The sequence below is a fragment of the Panthera onca genome, chromosome A2, assembly GCF_046562875.1.
Source record: "Panthera onca isolate mPanOnc1 chromosome A2, mPanOnc1 haplotype 2, whole genome shotgun sequence".
Taxonomy (NCBI): Eukaryota; Metazoa; Chordata; class Mammalia; order Carnivora; family Felidae; genus Panthera; species Panthera onca.
Window position 1 is genome coordinate 96,454,011 of NC_138340.1, and position 18,671 is coordinate 96,472,681.

Here is an 18,671-nt window from a genome sequence, read left to right on the forward strand (position 1 = left end):
AGAGGTAGGGTTTTGTTTTGTTTTTTAACTGTCATGGAATAATATTCCGACTCTTGTGTTCTACTAGATTAATAATATAATTCTTTAAAACATTTTCTTTTCTTTTCAAACCATAAGTTCCTAGCTCTGTCAGGGTCTGCTTCTAAATTACCTGACTCCCTTTTCTCCAGGCACCCTGGGTCAAGAAGGAGTGCATTGATGGGTCTTCTGAGATGTCTCACCACTTAGCCCTTAAATGACTACAGAGTCCCCCCCTGCCACCCCCAGGACTGGTCTCCTCCTGCTAAGATGATTTCCCATGCATTCATCCACTGCTAGCTGTTATTTTTGGTATTTATCCAGAGGTGTGCCTGAATTACTTTGCTAGCACTGTTTCTTTTGCCAGAGGGGAAGTTCCTGCCGTGTGGTTATTGATGTTCTTTTCAAAGTCAATAAATGACAAATAAAGAAACGATGGAAGATGATTTGTGGCAGTTATGCCTGTGGGCAACTACAGCACAAAAAAGGGAAGTTCATTTCATTATTTCAAAAAGCTGTAGGCTTAGTTTCTCCCTGGCTGGGAAGGGAGGGCAACTCCTTAGTGTCAGCCCTGAGGTTAACTAGATAAGTAGTTTCCTGGCTTTGGCCTAAGCTCAGGTTTTATCCTCTCTGGGCGTGAGGCCAGTCCTTGCTGTGATTCTGTTCACTTGAGAGTAGACTATGAATCTGTAAGACGTTGGGCATTTGATGGTGACAGAGCTGTGCATATTTTGTAGGTTTTTTTTTTTTCCTGGTCCTATTTGTAGTAACAGATCATTGGCTCCAAAACCACCACAGTCATTGGAAAATCATCAAGATAACCAGAAATGGCTTGCAAACCTGCCTGAAAATCTCTTTCATACCCAGATGTAGATTCACTGGGGGAAACACTGGATTCCAGAGCTCTGCGCCTAGTCCGCTGGCCCAAGTGCACAATCCTAGGAGATACTTGTGTTTATCTATTTTTTCCCTAAAATTATTTTCCAGTGGGGAAATTTCTTCAAATGTACAGAAGCTGTAATTTCCTGTTTTAATTTATTTCTTCTGAGTCTTTCAATAAATTCTGGGGAAAGCAGGGACTGAATGCTGAGCCTCTCCAAAGTAGCATCACCAAATGCAAGTTCATACTTACTCTGGACAGTCGTGCTGTTGGGCAGGGATGTGCTGAATGACTTCGTAAATTGTACTGTTCAAATCTTGTCCTGATACACCATCAGAGGCTGGAACAGACCTGCTTGGCATCTAGAAAATGTGGCACATTAAAAAAAAAAATTAGCAGACTAGTAAATAGCGTGTCTACTCTACTGCATGGTTGAAAACAATTGGAAGTAGTGATGATTAGAGAACTAGATCTGGTTATCTTCCCTACGATGTTCATTTCTCCTTGCTACAGTTTCCTGCACTTACCCTATGGTAGTTTGTGTGGCAGCATAGCTATGAAGTCAGAAGAGGAAGAGCTTGACAAAAGCTATCGCTTTTTTTTTCTTCATTTAAGAAAAAGAGCTGGCAGTACTGTAAAGGAAATATAATAGAAAGAAAAAATAGCAAAAGAGAAGATATCAGGATAGCTTAGAACCAGAGAGCATATATGATTATCTTTTATATTACATCTCAGTTAGCTTTTTGACACTACTTGCCAATTATACATGCAAGGATGGTTGAATAGAAAAAAATAATGCACAACCAAAAGCCCTGATCACACTGCAAATTAATAAAGACAAGTACCAAGAAATATAGAACACAAAGGGAGATGTTTTGGTTTGAATGCAGTAGTGGGTTCTAAAAACTAAAGGCTTGGAAGAATGTGGAAAGTATTGTAGTATATTTCTGCCTGGTAAAAGCCAACATGCATTTTTATTAAAACTGGCATTCATGTTTTATTAACTCCCCTTTCTTGTATCCGATAATGTTCTTTTTCCCTGTAAACATTGCATTCCAATTAGTTAGGTAAAGTCTGGTTCCCCTCCTCATCCCGAGCTATTCCGATTTTCATCACATTTCCTATTTTCAGGCCTCCCTGTTTATACAGCTCCACCTAGAGGACTCTTGCCCTTGATAAATCATCTGACAACTCATTCCAGTTTAGCCTGCTATGTTACATTGGAACATCTTAGCTTTGTGTTTTCTTTGGAAACTGTTTCCATTCCACTTGCTAAAGTTCTCAAAGCGCAGCCCTAGGATATGTGATTCATCCTCTCATTTATGTGCCAAGGAGATTTTGGTTTACAGTTTGTACAGATGACCCTTGCACAAATCAGCTTTGAACTGTGCAGGTCCACTTATACATGGATATTTTTCAATAAATACAGGACAATACTATAAATATATTTTTTCTTCCTTATGATTTTCTTAACATTTCTTCTTCTTTTTTTATGTTTATTTTTTTTATTTTTGAGAGAGTGTGTGTGTGTGTGTGTGTGTGTGTGTGTGAGAGAGAGAGAGAGAGAGAGAGAGAGAGAGAGAGAGAGAAGTGGGGGAGGGGCAGAGTGAGAGGGGGACAGAGGGTCCAAAGCAGGCTCTGTGCTGACAGCAGACAGCCTGATGCAGGGCTTGAACTCACAAACCACGAGATCATGACCTGATCTGAAGTCAGACACTTAACTGACTGAACCACCCAACATTTTCTTTTCTCTAGTTTATTTTATTGTAAGAATACAGTATATAAGACAACTATGCATTAACCGACTGTTGATGTTATTGGTAAGACTGTTGGTCAACAGTAGGCTATTAGTAGTTAAGTTTGGGGGAAGTCAAAAGTTACAGGCAGATTTTTGACTGGGTAGGGTTGGCACCCCTAACCCCCATGATGTTCAAGGGTCAAGTGTACTTGAGATCAACTCTTGATTTTCTTTGGTATGGGGGTGTCCAGGACCTATGATAAAAGCAATCTTTAGATAATAACTTACTTACTTAATATTACCTAAGTTAATATTAGAGCTGGCAACAAGTAATAAATTTGTTCCTTTCATGCCCTTGCTTTCTGTCCAATTCCTCAAAGAGGTGCTAAACGGACAGCAAAATTCCAGCAAGTAGAGAGAGGAGGAGGAGTCCATGTGTACGTGTGCCACAACAAGCCAAGAGATTATTCTCATTTTTAAAAACCCCAAAAGTTAGTAATTGAGTTTGTTTCCCTTCTTAACTTCAATTTTGATATCTTGGTTTTAATATTATTTTTCCCTTTCTTCTCAAAGCCATTGCATTTGGCTGCTAATCTTTACACAGAACCACCATGCCAGCTTCTTCCCACATAGGTTCTCCTACACGTGTCCTGCTGCTCATGCTTTTCTTTCTGTTGTTGGTGTTGATTTCTCACTTTTTCCCAAAGCACCTGGCACCAGCAGTTGAAGAACCTTCACTGATTCCTCAGGAATTTTCGGCTTTGAAGATTGGTATGGCTCCAAATTACATTATTGTACTTATGACAGAAATAAGTGGGGCTGATATGTAGTCAAAGTGTTCATTTCTCTGCCTCATGTTCTTAGGGATTATAGTATTTTGGGCAAATAGAGGTCCTCTGAAATAACATCTTGAAACCGAGTACTGATTAATCACAGGCTAAATTTAAATTTTTTACATAGATCCCACTCCTTTCTAATGAATTCCTAGGAATAAAAACTGCGTTGTTTTATTAATTAAAAAATTTTTAATGTTTTATTTATTTTTGAGGAGAGAGAGAGAGAGTGCAAGTGAGGGAGGGGCAGAGAGTGAGGGAGACACAATCTGAAGCAGACTCCAGGTTCTGAGCTGTCAGCACAGAGCCCAATGAGAGGTGGAACTCACCAGTGATCATGACCCGAACCGAAGTTGGCCGCTTAACCGACAGCCATTCAGGCACCCCCAAACTGCATTATTTTAAATAAAGAAACTCCCAGCTTCAAAAATTCAATTCTAAGTCTTATTAGCTCTTCAGTTTCCTGCTTTCCTACTTAAAAGCCACACCTGAGAGGGGTGCTTTCTGCTGTGGTGAGAAGCTGTTTGAAATAATTGATCTACAAATATTTATTTTTGTCTTTTTGGTTGTAGAAGTGAAAGGTGAGTCAATGCTGTCTGAGACTGAATAGGGCAGTGCAAAGCTTTGTGATGATGTGGGAGCTGGTGCTGCCGACTTGCCCTCAGAAGGATGAAATCCAATCAGTCTCCCTCTATTACTCACATGGCATTTGTGAAATAAAGTCGGTGGCTAGGAAAATTACTGGATGAACCGTACACATTGATAGAATTCACTAAACAGGTGAGGTAACTAATCCCTAATGACAAATAGTTCTTTAAGAAGAAAAAAAAAGGAAAATGCCCAAAGCAAGTAGTCTGTTTATGGTCCCTTCCCTAAGTGAGCTATTATAGGGGAACTAGGAAGCAGAGGCCTTACAAAATTCTATAAAAATGTTAATGAGCTGATTAGAGAACATTCTTTATGTCTGTTAAACAAAACTGATTGTTTTAAAAGATCTTGTCTTTGCACACTGAAAAACAAAATGTTTCAACAGTATAAAAGCTCCCCTTCTTGCATCGCAGGCAACTTTAGGATAAAAATAAAGATGTGCACTTGCATAATTTGGGTTTACATAGTACCTTTCTTCTGAACAGCATAAGGGTATGATCAATTGTCTCCGCAAAACATGAGGGGAAGTGAAGAAAAAACTGAGGTATAGACAGAGAGTTCAGTGAAGTGACAGGCTGTAGCCATGAAGGTGATGCAAAATGATTTAAATCAGGGTCCCCGATTCCCTATTTGTTCGGTTCTCTTGAACTTCAACCTAGCTGGTTTTCTCTTCACTGAGCTTACCAGGTAAAGAATGTTTACGAATTAGTGTAACTTCCTAATTCGTGTTAGCCTTATTTATAAAGGCCACAAAAGATGCTTTAGCTCCTCAGATCCAACAACATCTTTCTTTACAGAGCGAGCAAACTCTGCTGAAGGTAGTGCAACCACTTGACCACACTGCCCAAGCACTTAAGTGAATGCTGCTTACACCTCTGGTTAATCAGCCATTAGGAAAACCAACCCTGAGAACACCAGCAGCATCTGGAAAAGCAACAAATTCATATATTCCGAAGTCTTCCAGAGCATCTTCATGGCCTGAAATGTAAAACAAATACTACTTACAAATCAAATACCTCCATCTGCTATTGTAGTTTTTTTTTTTTAAGACTTTGTAAAACTTACCGTTATTGTTTGTTTCAAGTGATATGTGTATAAAACCAATTTAACATTTACTAATTCCCTGTGGTCATATTGTCAACTAAGCAGTGTTGGAAATCACTCATTCTGAAGCTGAGAACTGGAATTGAATTGGGACAATTATTCTTAAAGCCTGATGTGGGAATGGTGTATCATATAGTCAAATAAACGCACGTGGGCAGTTTTGTCCTTTGTAACTAACTCAGAGAGTTAGCACACCAAGGCTTCAGCCTGGGAATCACAGCATCTCTTAGTCTACACATAGTATTTATTACACCCTGTCAGATCTAAAATAGAGACCACCAGAACTACTAATATCAATGTATAATGTATATTATTCATTTTAAATTATTATATATAATGTACTATTGTAGCTGCCCATATGTACAAAATATAATGCAGTGTAATATCAACATCACCCAAACTATCATCTGTAAAATGATGGGAGTGGGGTGGTTGGGAGGAACCAGATGGTCTCTGGGGCTTGATAAGAGGATGCAGACCCACATTCACTAAGCATCCTGGCATATTAGGCACTCCACCTACATCATTGTATTTAATTCTCCTCATGGCCCTGGTGGAGGGAGGGGGCAGTAATTACCTCCATTATATAGATGAGGAAAATTGAGGTCAGAAAAAATTAGTTAATTTTCCCAAGGTGACATTGGGAAAAAGTGGCATACAGGGCACTGAAACCCAGCATCATGTGACTCCAAGGCCTGGAGGGTAGCCCCATTCTTAATTTATAACAACTCAGTAGGGAATCAATAGTGAAGGGCAATAAGGGGGCCAGCTGGGGACAAAGAAGCAGCAAACCTGCCAAACTTCCCTGCCCACTGCTCCTGGGGAGGGAGCTGCCAGCATTGTCCCTGCTTTAGGAATGAATGAAGTGAGAGGGTCTTGGGCATTTTCAAAATAATAAAAGGATCAATAAATTAGGATTCAGAAGAACTCAGTGATGGTGGGCAAGTGACTTAATCTCTGAGCCTTGGTTCTCTAGCCTATAAAATGGAGTTCAGTGCCTTTCAGGTTTATTTTACAGATTTGTATGACTTACAGTAAAACCAATTCAAGGGATAGCACTTTGTAAAATGAGGGCACTATTCAAAGTTAAGGGATTGTTTGCATTATAGCAGTTCATACCTTATATGAATTATATTACATCAATAGTACATTATATATAATAATTAAAATGAGCAATATTAATTAATATACATTAACATTACATTAGTCCCTTTCAGCATAGCCATTACCTGAAAATGTTTGAGCTTTCCTGTATTCTGTTTCTGGTCTGAAAAGACAAAGAGGCATTTCTGTTACTGATAATAACTGAGGAAAAGGCATTCAAGAAAAAATTATATTTGTAGAAATGTATGTATTACCTGCCTTCTAGCTTCTGTTTTATAACTAAAACCAAGAGGAAAAAAAACACAGTAAGGTAATTTTTAGCACATATATAAAACCATTTGTAAATTTTCTTTCTAATTTTAACCTACCTTTATAGGGTTGATATTTTTTCCATAGGAAGAGAAGACACATGGATATAATTAAAAAGAGTGATATTCCGGTTATACTTGCTAAAGGGGACAATGATTTCCCCTTTTGTGCAAGCTTCTCGAGTCCTAAATAAAAAGACATATTTTAAATATTTTTATTAAAGATCAATAATAAGTTACTATATGGTTTGACTTTTTTATGCTTTACCTGGGGACATTACTGCATCTGTATATTATATATTACTTATTTTATGTTTATATGTAGAGAGAAAGAGAGAGAGAGAGAGAGAACATGAGAGAGCAAGAGTGAGCAGGTGAGTGAGAATGAGAAAGACCAAGCAGAAGGAATGCACTTATTTTAGGACACAGAGCGATTTGATCACAATGGCCTAAATTTGCTAAGGATATAAATGTGGTAAGCTGCCCAGGATACAACTGATGTGTTGAAATAGATGTCGTATATAGCTTATGTCATACTTTCCAATAGTGTTCACCACCATTTAACCATTTAACTTTGATCTCATCGTATCAAATATCCCCAGATGCTAAGTGGTTCTCTCTCTTTCCTTTTGTCTCACTCTTAGTATAAACCAGGTACGTGGATTTTCTAGGCAGGTGGTATGTGATTTTTGATTCTAGATCTAGACTAGAACACCAAAAACTTATTAGAAAGATTATTTTTCCTTATTTTCTCTCTTAATAATTTATATTCTCCCACTGTTGGAAAGCTGGCCTTTTTAGTTCGGAACTACTTTAGCATCTGGGTGGTCTCTTTGTGAGGTCTGAGCCTTTCTTCAGTTACTCTGCTCCTACCTCACAGGTTTGTTCTTTCTAAAGAGCTGGGCAACTTTGGGTGAGCCACTTGACTGATGGCCTTGATTCTCACACTAGTGAAATGAGGTTAGAGTGAGAGGCCTTTAAGTTTTGTTGTTTCTCTAATACTCTAGAATTTGGGGCAGCCAGAGAGTCTTATATGAAGTGTATTATGTAAATAGGACACTATCCAGTGGCCTACCAGTAATTGAGTCTCAAAAAAATGTATTCACATATATACATACAAAAATTACAAATTTTAATGGTATAAAGGAAGTGTAGCACATAACTTAGAAATAATTATAAAATATGCAATACTCTTTACTGTTAATTACACATAGCTGATTCTCAGGAAATGCACTTGTTGCTTTTTGCTAAACTCTCATATTTTCCGTCTATGGGTTAAATTCAACCATATTTTGAAAAAATTAGACTTTAAATAACTACTATGGTTACTATGTAATTGAACAAAGAAATAGGCTACATCATAAATGAACAAGTTTAGTTTTAATATGAATGTTGGTTAATATTTAGTGTGATGAAAAGGAAATGACAGCATACATTGGAACTTCATTCATTCATCAATCATGTGAATAATGCTGGACTGAATAATAGTTTTTGATGCTGGAAGAATATTTCCTCAATTTTTTGTGCCATAGATAATGTGATGGCTATGGACATAATATACTCTTAAATTTATTTGGCATTATTATTTTCTCCATCACTTTCTCTTTTTTTGTCTTTTTTTATTTCAGAGAAAGAGAGAGAGTAACGTGGGAGAGGGGCAGAGGGAGAGGGAGAATGTTAAGTAGGTTCCATGCCTGACTCAGGGCTCGATCTCATGACCATGAAATCATGACCTGAGCTGAAATCAAGAGTCGGACACTCAACTGAGTGAACCACACTGGCACCCCTCTCCATCACTTTCTTAAGTGTAGACAATCTTACTATAGAACAACACATCCAGTGAGTTTTTTATAAGTAGTATTTTCATGATTAAGAAATTATTATAAAATTATAATATTTTATAATTTTCATTGAGATTTCTTTAAAAATTTTTTTTTAATGTTTATTTATTTCTGAGATAGAGACAGAGTGTGATCGAGAGAGGGGCAGAGAAAGAGAGAGAGAGGGAGACAGAGAATCTGAAGCAGGCTCCAGGCTCTCAGCTGTCAGCACAGAGCCCGACACGAGGCTTGAGCTCACAAACCATGAGATCATGACCTGAGCTGAAGTCGGCTGCTCAACCAACTGAGCCACCCAGGCACCCCTTCACTGAGATTTCTTATTTGACCTATGGGCTATTTAGAAAACATGTTGCTTTATTTATTTAAGTTGGGAATTTTTCTAGTTTTGTTTTCTGTTATTGATTTTTAGTTGAAGTCTACTCTAGAGGACAGACTCTGTTTGATTTCAATCTTTTGAATACCAAGATTTTAGAAAGATGACCATATACATGGTCATATGAAAAGAGGGTATATTCTACAGTTGTTGTATGTTATATTCTATATTAATTCAATTAGGTCAGATTATTTTTCTCTATTCCTACTAAGTTTTTGCCTGTTTGTTCTATTAGTTACCAAGAGATGTATGCTAAAATCTCCTACTCTGATTATGGATTTTTCTACTTTGTTAATTTTTGCTATTTATTAGATACACTTTGAAGCACTGCTAGTAGATGCATACAAGTTCAGAATGCTTACATCCTCCTGCTGGAGAGACCACTTTACTCTTTTTTTTTTTTTTATTAAAAATTTTTTTTAATGATTTTATTTATTTTTGAAAGAGAGAGAGAGAGACAGCATGAGCAGGGGAGGAGCAGAGAGGGAGGGAGACACAGAATCCGAAGCAGGCTCCAGGCTCTGAGCCGTCAGCACAGAGCCCAATGTGGGGCTCGAACCCACAAACTGTGAGATCATGACCTGAACCGAAGTCGGACGCTCAACTGACTGAGCCACCCAGGTGCCTCGAGAGACCACTTTACTCTTATGAAATGTCCACTTTTTTAATCTAAAGTATTACTTCTTGTCTCAAAAAATTTATCCAATTCTTATGTAATTTGTCTGATAATAGTAGTGGTATATCAGCTTTCTTTTGGCTATTTGTATGGTTTATTTGTTCATCCTTTTACTTTCAATCTTTCAGTATCCTTATATATACAATGTATATCTTATAATCATCAAATAGTATTTTTTGCATTGAATAGTATTTTTTAAGTTTATTTATTTATTTATTGAGAGAGAGAGTATGAGTGGGGGATGGGAAGAGAGAGAGAGGGAGAGAGAGAATCCCAAGTAGGCTCCACACTGTCAGCACAGAGCTGGATGTGGGGCTCAATCTCACAAATCATGAGACTGTGACCTGAGCTGAAATCAGGCGTTTAACCTACTGAGCCACCCAGGTGCTCCTGAATAGTATTTTGTAATCCAGTTTGACATTTTTTGTCTTTTAGTTGGAATATTTAGTACCTTAATATTTAATGAAATTATTAATATATTTTGTTTTAGATCTACAATCTTATTATTTTTTCTATATTTCCTCCATTCTTGTCTCTCCTTTCTTATCTTCATTTGGATTAATCAGGACTTCATTTTATTTCTCTTTTCCTCTCTAGTTGCTTGTTGGTTATACATTTTTTCTTTGTGTCTTAGACTTTGAAGATGAAAAAAAAACTAACCAAAATTAATACTTTTACTGCTTACCACTTCCACTGGCCTCCAAAATACAAGAATAAGTTCCATATAAAAGATGGGACAGCTAACACTCAGGATACACAAAGTTGAACTCAATAATGTCTGACTATAGTTCTATGCTCTTTCCATCACTTCTACCTGACCATTATATGAGAAACAGCAATCCTTCCACCATTAAGCTCAAATCTCTTCAGTTCTACCAACGAAATTATAACTAATAAGTCAAATCCTTTTTCTGCATGATTTTTCTGTCACATCTCCCCTGAGAATTCTCTTCTTCAGAATCAAAATCCCTGAATGGTTTTATTGTTCTTTGTATGATTGATTTCCACATTCTCTATTATCCTAGAGGTAGAATCTTAGAAACTCAACAAAAGCTAATCTGTTTTACTTTTAAAATATAAATTTGGAAGAACCCATACTCTGGTGTCATTGTCAGTAAGATAAAGGCAAATAGAATACTCTCTTGAAACACCAGCAGGGATAGAAAAGCAAAGTAATAAGGGTGAAATACTAAATATAGAATATGATTTGGGCACCACTTTTAGCAAGTGAATTCTCTATTTCTTCGTTTAATTTAATTAATTTTTTTTTTGAGAGAGAGAGTTGAGAGGGGAAGACGGGAGGAGAGAGAGAGAGAGAGAGAGAGAGAGAGAGAGAGAGAGAGAGAATCTTAAGCAGGCTCCCTGCTCAGCATGGAGCCGGACACAGGACTCGATTTCCCGACCCTGGGGGATTTTGACCTGAGCCAAAATCTGGAGTCGGATGCTCAACCAACTGAGCCACCCAGGTTCCCTTCTATTTCTTCATTCTAGATCATATATTAAAATCAAAACTAGCCAATTTTCAGATATGCACAATTAAATGTATAATCATCATATGTAATTAAAACCAAATGTACATTTGTTTCCCATTTATTTGGTAGAGATGTATCATATCACTAAAATGTAAATAATTTTAAAAATTAAAGTACCATTTATAGGTACAGATAAAGAAATAGTCTCCAAGAAACTAAAATATTTGCTACAGTAAGTCATAACTAAGACTGGAACATAGGTTTTTTTCTGACTGCAAGTTCATTTTTTTCCTGTTAATCCATAGTCAAAGAGTGGTTTTGTAATGGCAGGTAGGCTCCTATATAATCACTTTTACCTTCCACCTTTTCTAACACCAGACTTGATGTGTTTCAGCTGTTTCACTTCTTGATTGTCTTCACCAAAATTCCACTAACCCCTCAAAAAAGTATTGAATGCTGATTTATTCTTCTCAAGCTTCTGTTATGTGCTTTATACCATGAGAAAAACCGCAGGAAAATATTTTAGTATAGTCTTTGCTGTTTTTACCCCCTTAATCTTGAAAATATGCTAATAATTATTATTTCCAAGTACTTCTCATTCTAATGGTGAAGTTACACTCTTGAATACATAAGCTCTTTGCCAGGCACTTCCATGATTCTGAAGCCTGGCAGTTAGTTTAACATACAATGATTAGATGTCTTACATTTGGATAAGACATCTCCTTGCGTCTCCTTCATTTTTAACTTTTTGTCCTTTTTGATTTGTGTTTCCTAAAATGATCGAATTTGCACATTCTGTCCTTCAGAGGATCCCACTTATTCCCTTTACCATTACTTCCTTATCTCTTTAGATTCCTTCTTTATTGTCCTCTTGCCTCTTTTCCCTTTAGCTCTGTTAGCCCTACATCAGAGAACCACCCTATAGTGGCCAATGTCTGTCACCCCAAAACCTTGGCTATGGCAAATCCTTTCCCTGGAAAAAGAGGAATAAGCATAGTCCCTTTTCTCAGAACAAATGATATTCCCTGTTAGGCCTCCTTCTCCTCTAGAGCATCCTGACTATCTCTTGACACTGATTCTCCATCCCAGAACTTGAAATTTGCTTCCTTTCACAAAATAAAAAATGCCAAATATGTCAAGGATCAAATCAAGGGGCATAGTTGCTGTAGTCTCCGTTCTAGGCAAGTGTGTCTTGGAGAGATGGACTTCTGAAACCCCCACTTGAAAGTAAGGCAGCAGATAAATTCTGATCCTATTGCTACAGAGAATGTATAGGAATTCTGAATGCAGTTCTAGACACTTGCAGGAGCCCCATTCTTTCTTTTAGAGAGTTTCCTACTGTTTAGCTCATAGCATGCCATTCTCTTCATTATTTAAATATGATTGACTCATTTACCAAAGCCCTACTGCAAATGCTATTTGCCCCCTCCCTAGGCAAACAAATAAAATGAAATAACATAATTAAGTGCAAATATGGGCAAGAGGTGTGGTTTCCATGGCATCACAGCCCTGCTGTTTGAGAGACTGCACCCAGAACAGGGCAGCCATATGCCACCAGTCTGCTCGTCTATTCCGAGATCAGAATGGAGTTCTGAGATCTCTCTCAGACAGTCTGCTTGCTGATTATGACAGCTGATTCCTGTCCCTATAGAGATGAAAGCCCCATATTGGGGAGGGGTGCTGTTTCTATACTCTCCCATGGCTCCACCTGACTGACACAGTTTTTCTGTGCTAAAAGCTCATGGGGATGTCTAATGTCTTAGGGTCTGGATGTCAGGGCTGTAGTTCTATCTTAGCTGTTTTCTCCAGTGGCCCAAAGTGAAATATGTCTCCTTAAGATCTTAACATGAGAAGTTTCTAGGTAGAAGAAATTAGTCAATTCATTTTCCTACTTTGGATCATTTTCCTATTCTCTTCTGTATGAAATGGTGTACAATAGAAATACATATAAAAAAATGATAGGGACACTTGGGTGACTCAGTTAAGTGTCAGACTTTGGTTCAGGTCATGATCTCATGGTTTGTGAGTTCAAGCCCCACATTGAGCTCCATGCTGGTGGTGCAGAGCCTGCTTGGGATTCTCTCTCTCTCCTTCTCCTTCTCTGCCCCTCCCCCATGTGTGCGCACGCGCGTTCTCTCTTTATCTCTTTCTCAAAGTGATAGATTTCTTAGGATCACATACAAATTCAAGACATTTCTATTATATCTAAATTCTGAATTATAGCCATGTGGTTCTTGGGAATTCTAATAATTTATATATTTGAATATCTTCATTAAGTGTGAACACTTGAATTCTCATCATAAACTTTCATTTTATATATATTGCATGTCACAACAGTGGTTTAGACCCCATTAAAATTGTAAATCATGGACATCTGCATTCAAGGAAGTCCTTAATTAAATAAATAAAATCATTTATTTTTCATATACAAATGCTAATGTATTATTTTTATTGCTATTGTTTCCTTGAAACTTATATTTTAGATACTATTTTTAGTTACAGGTATTTCATAATTTCTCATTAATATGAAAGCATATACATATCATGGACAAACCAGAGTATCTCTTTGTATATAGCACAAAGTTAGTTAAGGTGATGAGAAAATATACACTATCCTGGATATGTGGTATACGTTCTAGAAAGACCATAGTCTTACTGATATTCTCAGTCAAGAATGTCAAGGGAGGCAGTTTATATAATGATTAAAACAAGGGCTTTGAATTCAGATATTATTTTATGACTTACTAGCTGTGTGACGTTGCCCATTGTCCCTGTTTTCTGTAGTATATCTCCACTGAGACAGAAAGGTCAATTAATGTCTCAAATTAGATGTGAATCATAGCCCCGAGGTAGAAGGCACCATCTGGAGCCAAACATCACTTTCTCTGGCCTTCCTCTCCCCAACTGAAAGTCTCCAATAAAACTTTTGATTCTTTCCTGACCTTGTTATTTTCTTTCCTTATTTGTGATCTTGGAGTCATCTTTGACTCCTTTGTCCATTGCCCTCCACAGCTTTTTGCTGAAACTTTTTGGCTGGCCAGCATGTTATGTGCCTCACTAAAAACAAAAACGTTCATCTATTTCTTAGTACTAGACTCTGGTTACACCAAATACAACTTGGCTCTGAAAATATCTCAGAGGCAGGTATCTTATCCCTCAAAATTCTCTACAGATCTTAACATAGATTGCTTCTCAGAGTGTATGATCAGTAAGTGCTCAAATGGTAGTTACAAGTGATGTTCATTTTTTCACTGTAGGTTAGTGTATATTTAATCTCCATTGCGGAGATTCATTAATTTGGAAAACTTAAAAAAAAAATCAAATACTTAAAACACATCAATACTACTCATTTTCTTTGGCATTTGTTGCTGTTTGAGTTAAAGTTCTGTGGACATATAGGAGTTGAAAAATAGCTCTAAAAACCAGAAAAAGGTCACTAATGTTGACAACTCTGAATCCCTCTGAAAAATAAGCACCTGCTCTTCTTATTTACTATAATAACAAATACCTGATCTTTGTACAGGTCAAACAGGTTTTTTATATTTTGCAAAAGGCAATTATTTGATATAAAGACTGTAGCTGTCTTTGGGCATCAGTAATAAGATCTTAATCAAATATTGGGGGCTTCTGATATTATGAAAATACCTTAGCCAAATATTAATGGAGAAAGTTCAGGCAGTGTGAAAGTTGTCAATGTGGTATACAACTACATATTGGAGCTATGTTTTCATTTGCAATGAGCATAAGGAACAAGTCTAAGATGACACCCAGATTGCTAGTCAACTACTTTATATGCTTAATTATGGCTTGCTTTAAAATTACGTTTTGGTCAGCCACTGAGGTTAAGAGCTGGTTAATCCTAATAAAATTTTAATAAAATAGAAAGCAAATGATGCACCTTAGCTGTTCATATGCCTGCTGTGTATATTAAGCTGTGGTCATTTTGTTAGCAGGAATTTTTTTTCAGTTGGCATTCTCAATGCCTATCACAGTATTTGGCCAATATTAGGTGCTAAATAATGAATAAATGAGCGTCAGATTTAGAGCACCCTAAACACAGATACGCTTTGGGGAGCTATAAAGGAAATAAATTATTATCTACTTCCCAAATGACACATAACTCAGGTAAAAATTCTAGAGCTGCATTGTCCAATATGGTAGCCGCCAGATACATGTGGCTATTTAATTTATTTATAATTTAAAATAAAATTTAAATATTTAATAAATAACATAAATTCAGTCCCTCAGTTGCAGAGCTAAATTTAAATGCTCAAAAGCCACTGAAGCCTGCTTCTGATTCTGTGTCTCCCTCTCTCCCTGCCACTGTCCCACTCATGCTCTGTCTTTCCTTCTCTCAAAAATAAAAGTAAACATTAAAAAAAATTAAATGCTCAAAAACCAAATGAAGGTAGTGGTTACCATACTGGCTAGTGCAGATCAAATATTTCCTTCACTGCAAAAATTTCTATTGGATAACACTTTTCTAGACAGTGTGGTATTTTCTTCACATAAAAAAATAAAACTTCACCATGACAGTTATACAAATTCCAATATATTCAGGTGATTTCACAAATATGAATACATTCAACTTTAAGGAATCATGGAGGGATTCTATCCACTATGCATTTCTTTATCAATTTGTAGTTTGTTATAGTCTTAGAATTCTTGGTGGCTTTTTAATAAGCTCAAAAGACTATAGGGGAAAAAGAAACACCTTAAACACATAATTGCCACACTTGTGCTTGTTTAATATTCAGATTCCTAGATCCTACTTTCAAGATCCTGACCCAATAGGTCTGAGGTGTCTTAATGAAAATACATCATTAGACCTCCCCAGGTGATTTTGATGCGCACGGCCCAATAGCTACATACTAAAACATTTAGCCTAAGAATTATAAGGATTATATTCTTGCTTCATTTATTCAACAAAATGTATTAACTCTTTCTATATTATGGGCCCTAATCTAGACACAAGGGCTGTAAAGACAGAGAAAGAGAAGATATCAATGGAGAAAGTATTGTTTGGTGTTATCTTTTGCTCACTTGTTCCTACACCACCAATAGGCACCCTAGCCACCCATCCCTGCCCAAGCCTGCTGTCAGGTGTTCCCCAGGTGGATACTGACTTGTCTTTATGTGCAAAGCTGAGTCCAGGAAGGACTTGATAGTAGCAGTAGAAGTAGTAGAGGAAGAAGCAAAAGGAGAAAAAGGTGGAGGATGAGGACAAGGTGGAAGAGGGGGATGAGGAGGAGGAAAGGGAGAGGGAAAAGGAGAGGGAGAGGAGAAGAAATTCAGGAAAGAAGGAGAAGGAATAAGGAGAGAATAAAACGGGTTTAAGAGGTAGGAAGGAAGGAGAATGGACAAACGTGGTGATGGGATGCTGGGCACAGCAATAAGCAAGAGAAAGGGGTCTGAAGTGGCATTTAGCTTTCTGGTTTAGGTTGGTAGACAGCAGGGCCATTCACTTAAACAGGGAATACAGAAATAATAGTTATTTGGGGGAAAGAAGATGGTTCAGTTTTGGTATGTTGGACTTATACACTGCCTCTGGTATTTCAAATTGGAGATAATCAGAAGGTAACTGAGTATACAGTTTTAGAGCTTTAAAGATATAGATTTGGGATGTACCAGTGTTATATGAAACCATGGGAGTGAAGGAAATCATATAGGAAAATAAAATTATATTACAGAGAAGAGAAGGCTTAAAAGGATGGGAATTTGACAAGCATACATTTTTGGGCAGTGATATTTACCTTTTTGTGGATCAATAAGCTTTCTGAAAAATCAGATTTTTCTGAAGAATTTAGAATTAATTTCTAAAGAATGTCAAATTTCACAGACCTACAAAATTTGTAGTTTCCAAGGTGTTGAGACCCTTGTTGAGAACTTCCACAGATTGCAGGTGTTTAAGTGATAAAAGAGGAAGGGAGGCCCATGAAAGACAGTGAGAAGAGGAGTCAAATTAGATAGTAGGAAAACCAGATTTCCAACTTACTGAGATTTATTCACCTGAGCTAATGCAATAGCAGATATAAACCCAGTTTCAATGAGTAAACTGCTTCTCTTATATTCCTGTTTGTAAAATCAAGAGCATAAATGCATATTTAGAGTCATTTATTGAATTCCCTTTTTCTTCATAGTCCTTGAGAGTTAACAATTGAATTGCCCCTTCATTCTGTTTTGGGTTTTCTTTCTTTGACTCATAGAAGCCATGGATTAGTTTACTCAGGAAAGAGAGTTTCTTAAAGTTTATCAACAATCCACAATGGCTTTCTCTTCCACACAGGTATAAAATTGGACTATTAGAAGGCCAGCATGCATTTGTGTTTCCTTGGGATCCTTGCCTTTTATGTCACACTTACCTACAGAAGTGATGATGACTGTGAAATGAGCTTCATCTCGCCGTCCAGTTACATTGTTGTAAGCACAGCACACATAATCAGTTGGCTTCTGGGCTACTTTCTCAGATGTAACTTCCAAGCAAGGTCCATGCTTGATGACATATGTTGTATTGTCAGTCCTCCGGATCCAGGAGTAGGTGTTGGGGGGGTAAGAATCAGCAGAACAGTAAAACAAGATGGCTTCTCCAATGTCAACAGTAAACACTTCCCCTACTTTTAGCCCTTTGTCAGAATTAACTTGAAGTCCATAAGGTCCATCTGCATTAATTGAAAAAGGAAATAAAGGGGTGGCATAAATAATCACAATATAGTTATAGCATTTGGGAGAGCTTAGCAGCATTTTACTTTCTATGAAAGTCTTCATGTTCAACTTGGCAGATAGATCCTCATTTAGATTCCCAATAAATCATGAGGACCTAAAAATGTGTTATTCTGATATCCACAACAATCGAAATTATTTGAGGTGCGATTGAACTTATCTGATATAGTGAAAGGCTTGAAACTTAGTGTGTAATTTCAGAGACACTGCCATCATAACTGTCATGCTCAGTTTTGAGTAAAGTATTGATATGTCTGCAATCATGTTAGACAAGTTCCATCTTTCTTAAAACAGAGTTGCACTTGAAAGCACTTTAAAAAATAGATTATGGCCATTAGTTTCTCATTGACAGCCATATTTTGAGTATTATCTGTTTTTATTCTCAGTTCTAGGGTAAGCCATGCAAATATTTATAAAATACATAGTTTCACATGGAGCACAAATTTGTGCAAAGAGATACAGAAGTGTCCCATTAGCAAAGAATTTTAAATATTCCTCCCTGCAAACTAAGCTTAGAATTCTATTTGGAAAAATAATCTCTTCATTATTATTAACAAGTATTCATTGGGGCGCCTGGGTGGCTCAGTCGATTGAGCGCCGACTTCGGCTCAGGTCACGATCTCGCAGTCCGTGAGTTCGAGCCCCGCATCGGGCCCCTGTGCTGACAGCTCAGAGCCCGGAGCCTGTTTCAGATTCTGTGTCTCCCTCTCTCTGACCCTCCCCCGTTCATGCTCTGTCTCCCTCTGTCTCAAAAATAAATAAACGTTAAAAAAACAAACAAACAAACAAACAAACAAAAAAAACAAATATTCATTGAGCATCAGTAAACTATTTAGTCATGGATATCCCATGGTGTTTGTCCTTACTGCAATATTCTTGTAGCATTTTGCTATTTCTATGGCACCAGAATGGCTGCAGATAAAGACACATTTCCCATTGCTTTCTTCCAAAAATAA

The 18,671-nt window shown here is 37.2% G+C and overlaps 1 protein-coding gene and 1 long non-coding RNA gene across 8 annotated transcripts in view; one reads left to right on the plus strand and one right to left on the minus strand.

Annotated features, from left to right (window-relative positions):
* Positions 1-6,779, plus strand: part of LOC132679176 (uncharacterized) — a 103,381-nt gene extending 96,602 nt beyond the window's left edge. For all 3 annotated transcript variants that reach the window (XR_013553988.1, XR_013553989.1, XR_009610000.2), the window contains 3 exons: positions 3,344-3,407; positions 4,042-4,249; positions 4,915-6,779. This is a non-coding gene — a long non-coding RNA (uncharacterized LOC132679176). The remainder of the gene's footprint in view (positions 1-3,343; positions 3,408-4,041; positions 4,250-4,914) is intronic.
* HEPACAM2 (HEPACAM family member 2) overlaps positions 1-18,671 on the minus strand; it is a 42,800-nt gene that overhangs the window by 2,753 nt on the left and 21,376 nt on the right. For 2 of the 5 annotated variants that reach the window (XM_060632462.3, XM_060632460.3), the window contains exons 4-9: positions 17,358-17,654; positions 6,694-6,819; positions 6,580-6,604; positions 6,451-6,488; positions 5,022-5,095; positions 1,151-1,260 (exon numbers count right to left, since the gene is read on the minus strand). In XM_060632462.3, coding sequence (XP_060488445.2) covers positions 1,151-1,260; positions 5,022-5,095; positions 6,451-6,488; positions 6,580-6,604; positions 6,694-6,819; positions 17,358-17,654 — 670 coding nt within the window. Of the gene's footprint in view, positions 1-1,146; positions 1,261-5,021; positions 5,096-6,450; positions 6,489-6,579; positions 6,605-6,693; positions 6,820-17,357; positions 17,655-18,671 lie in introns of those variants that run through there. The other 3 variants (XM_060632464.3, XM_060632461.3, XM_060632465.3) reach the window with 2 other exon arrangements.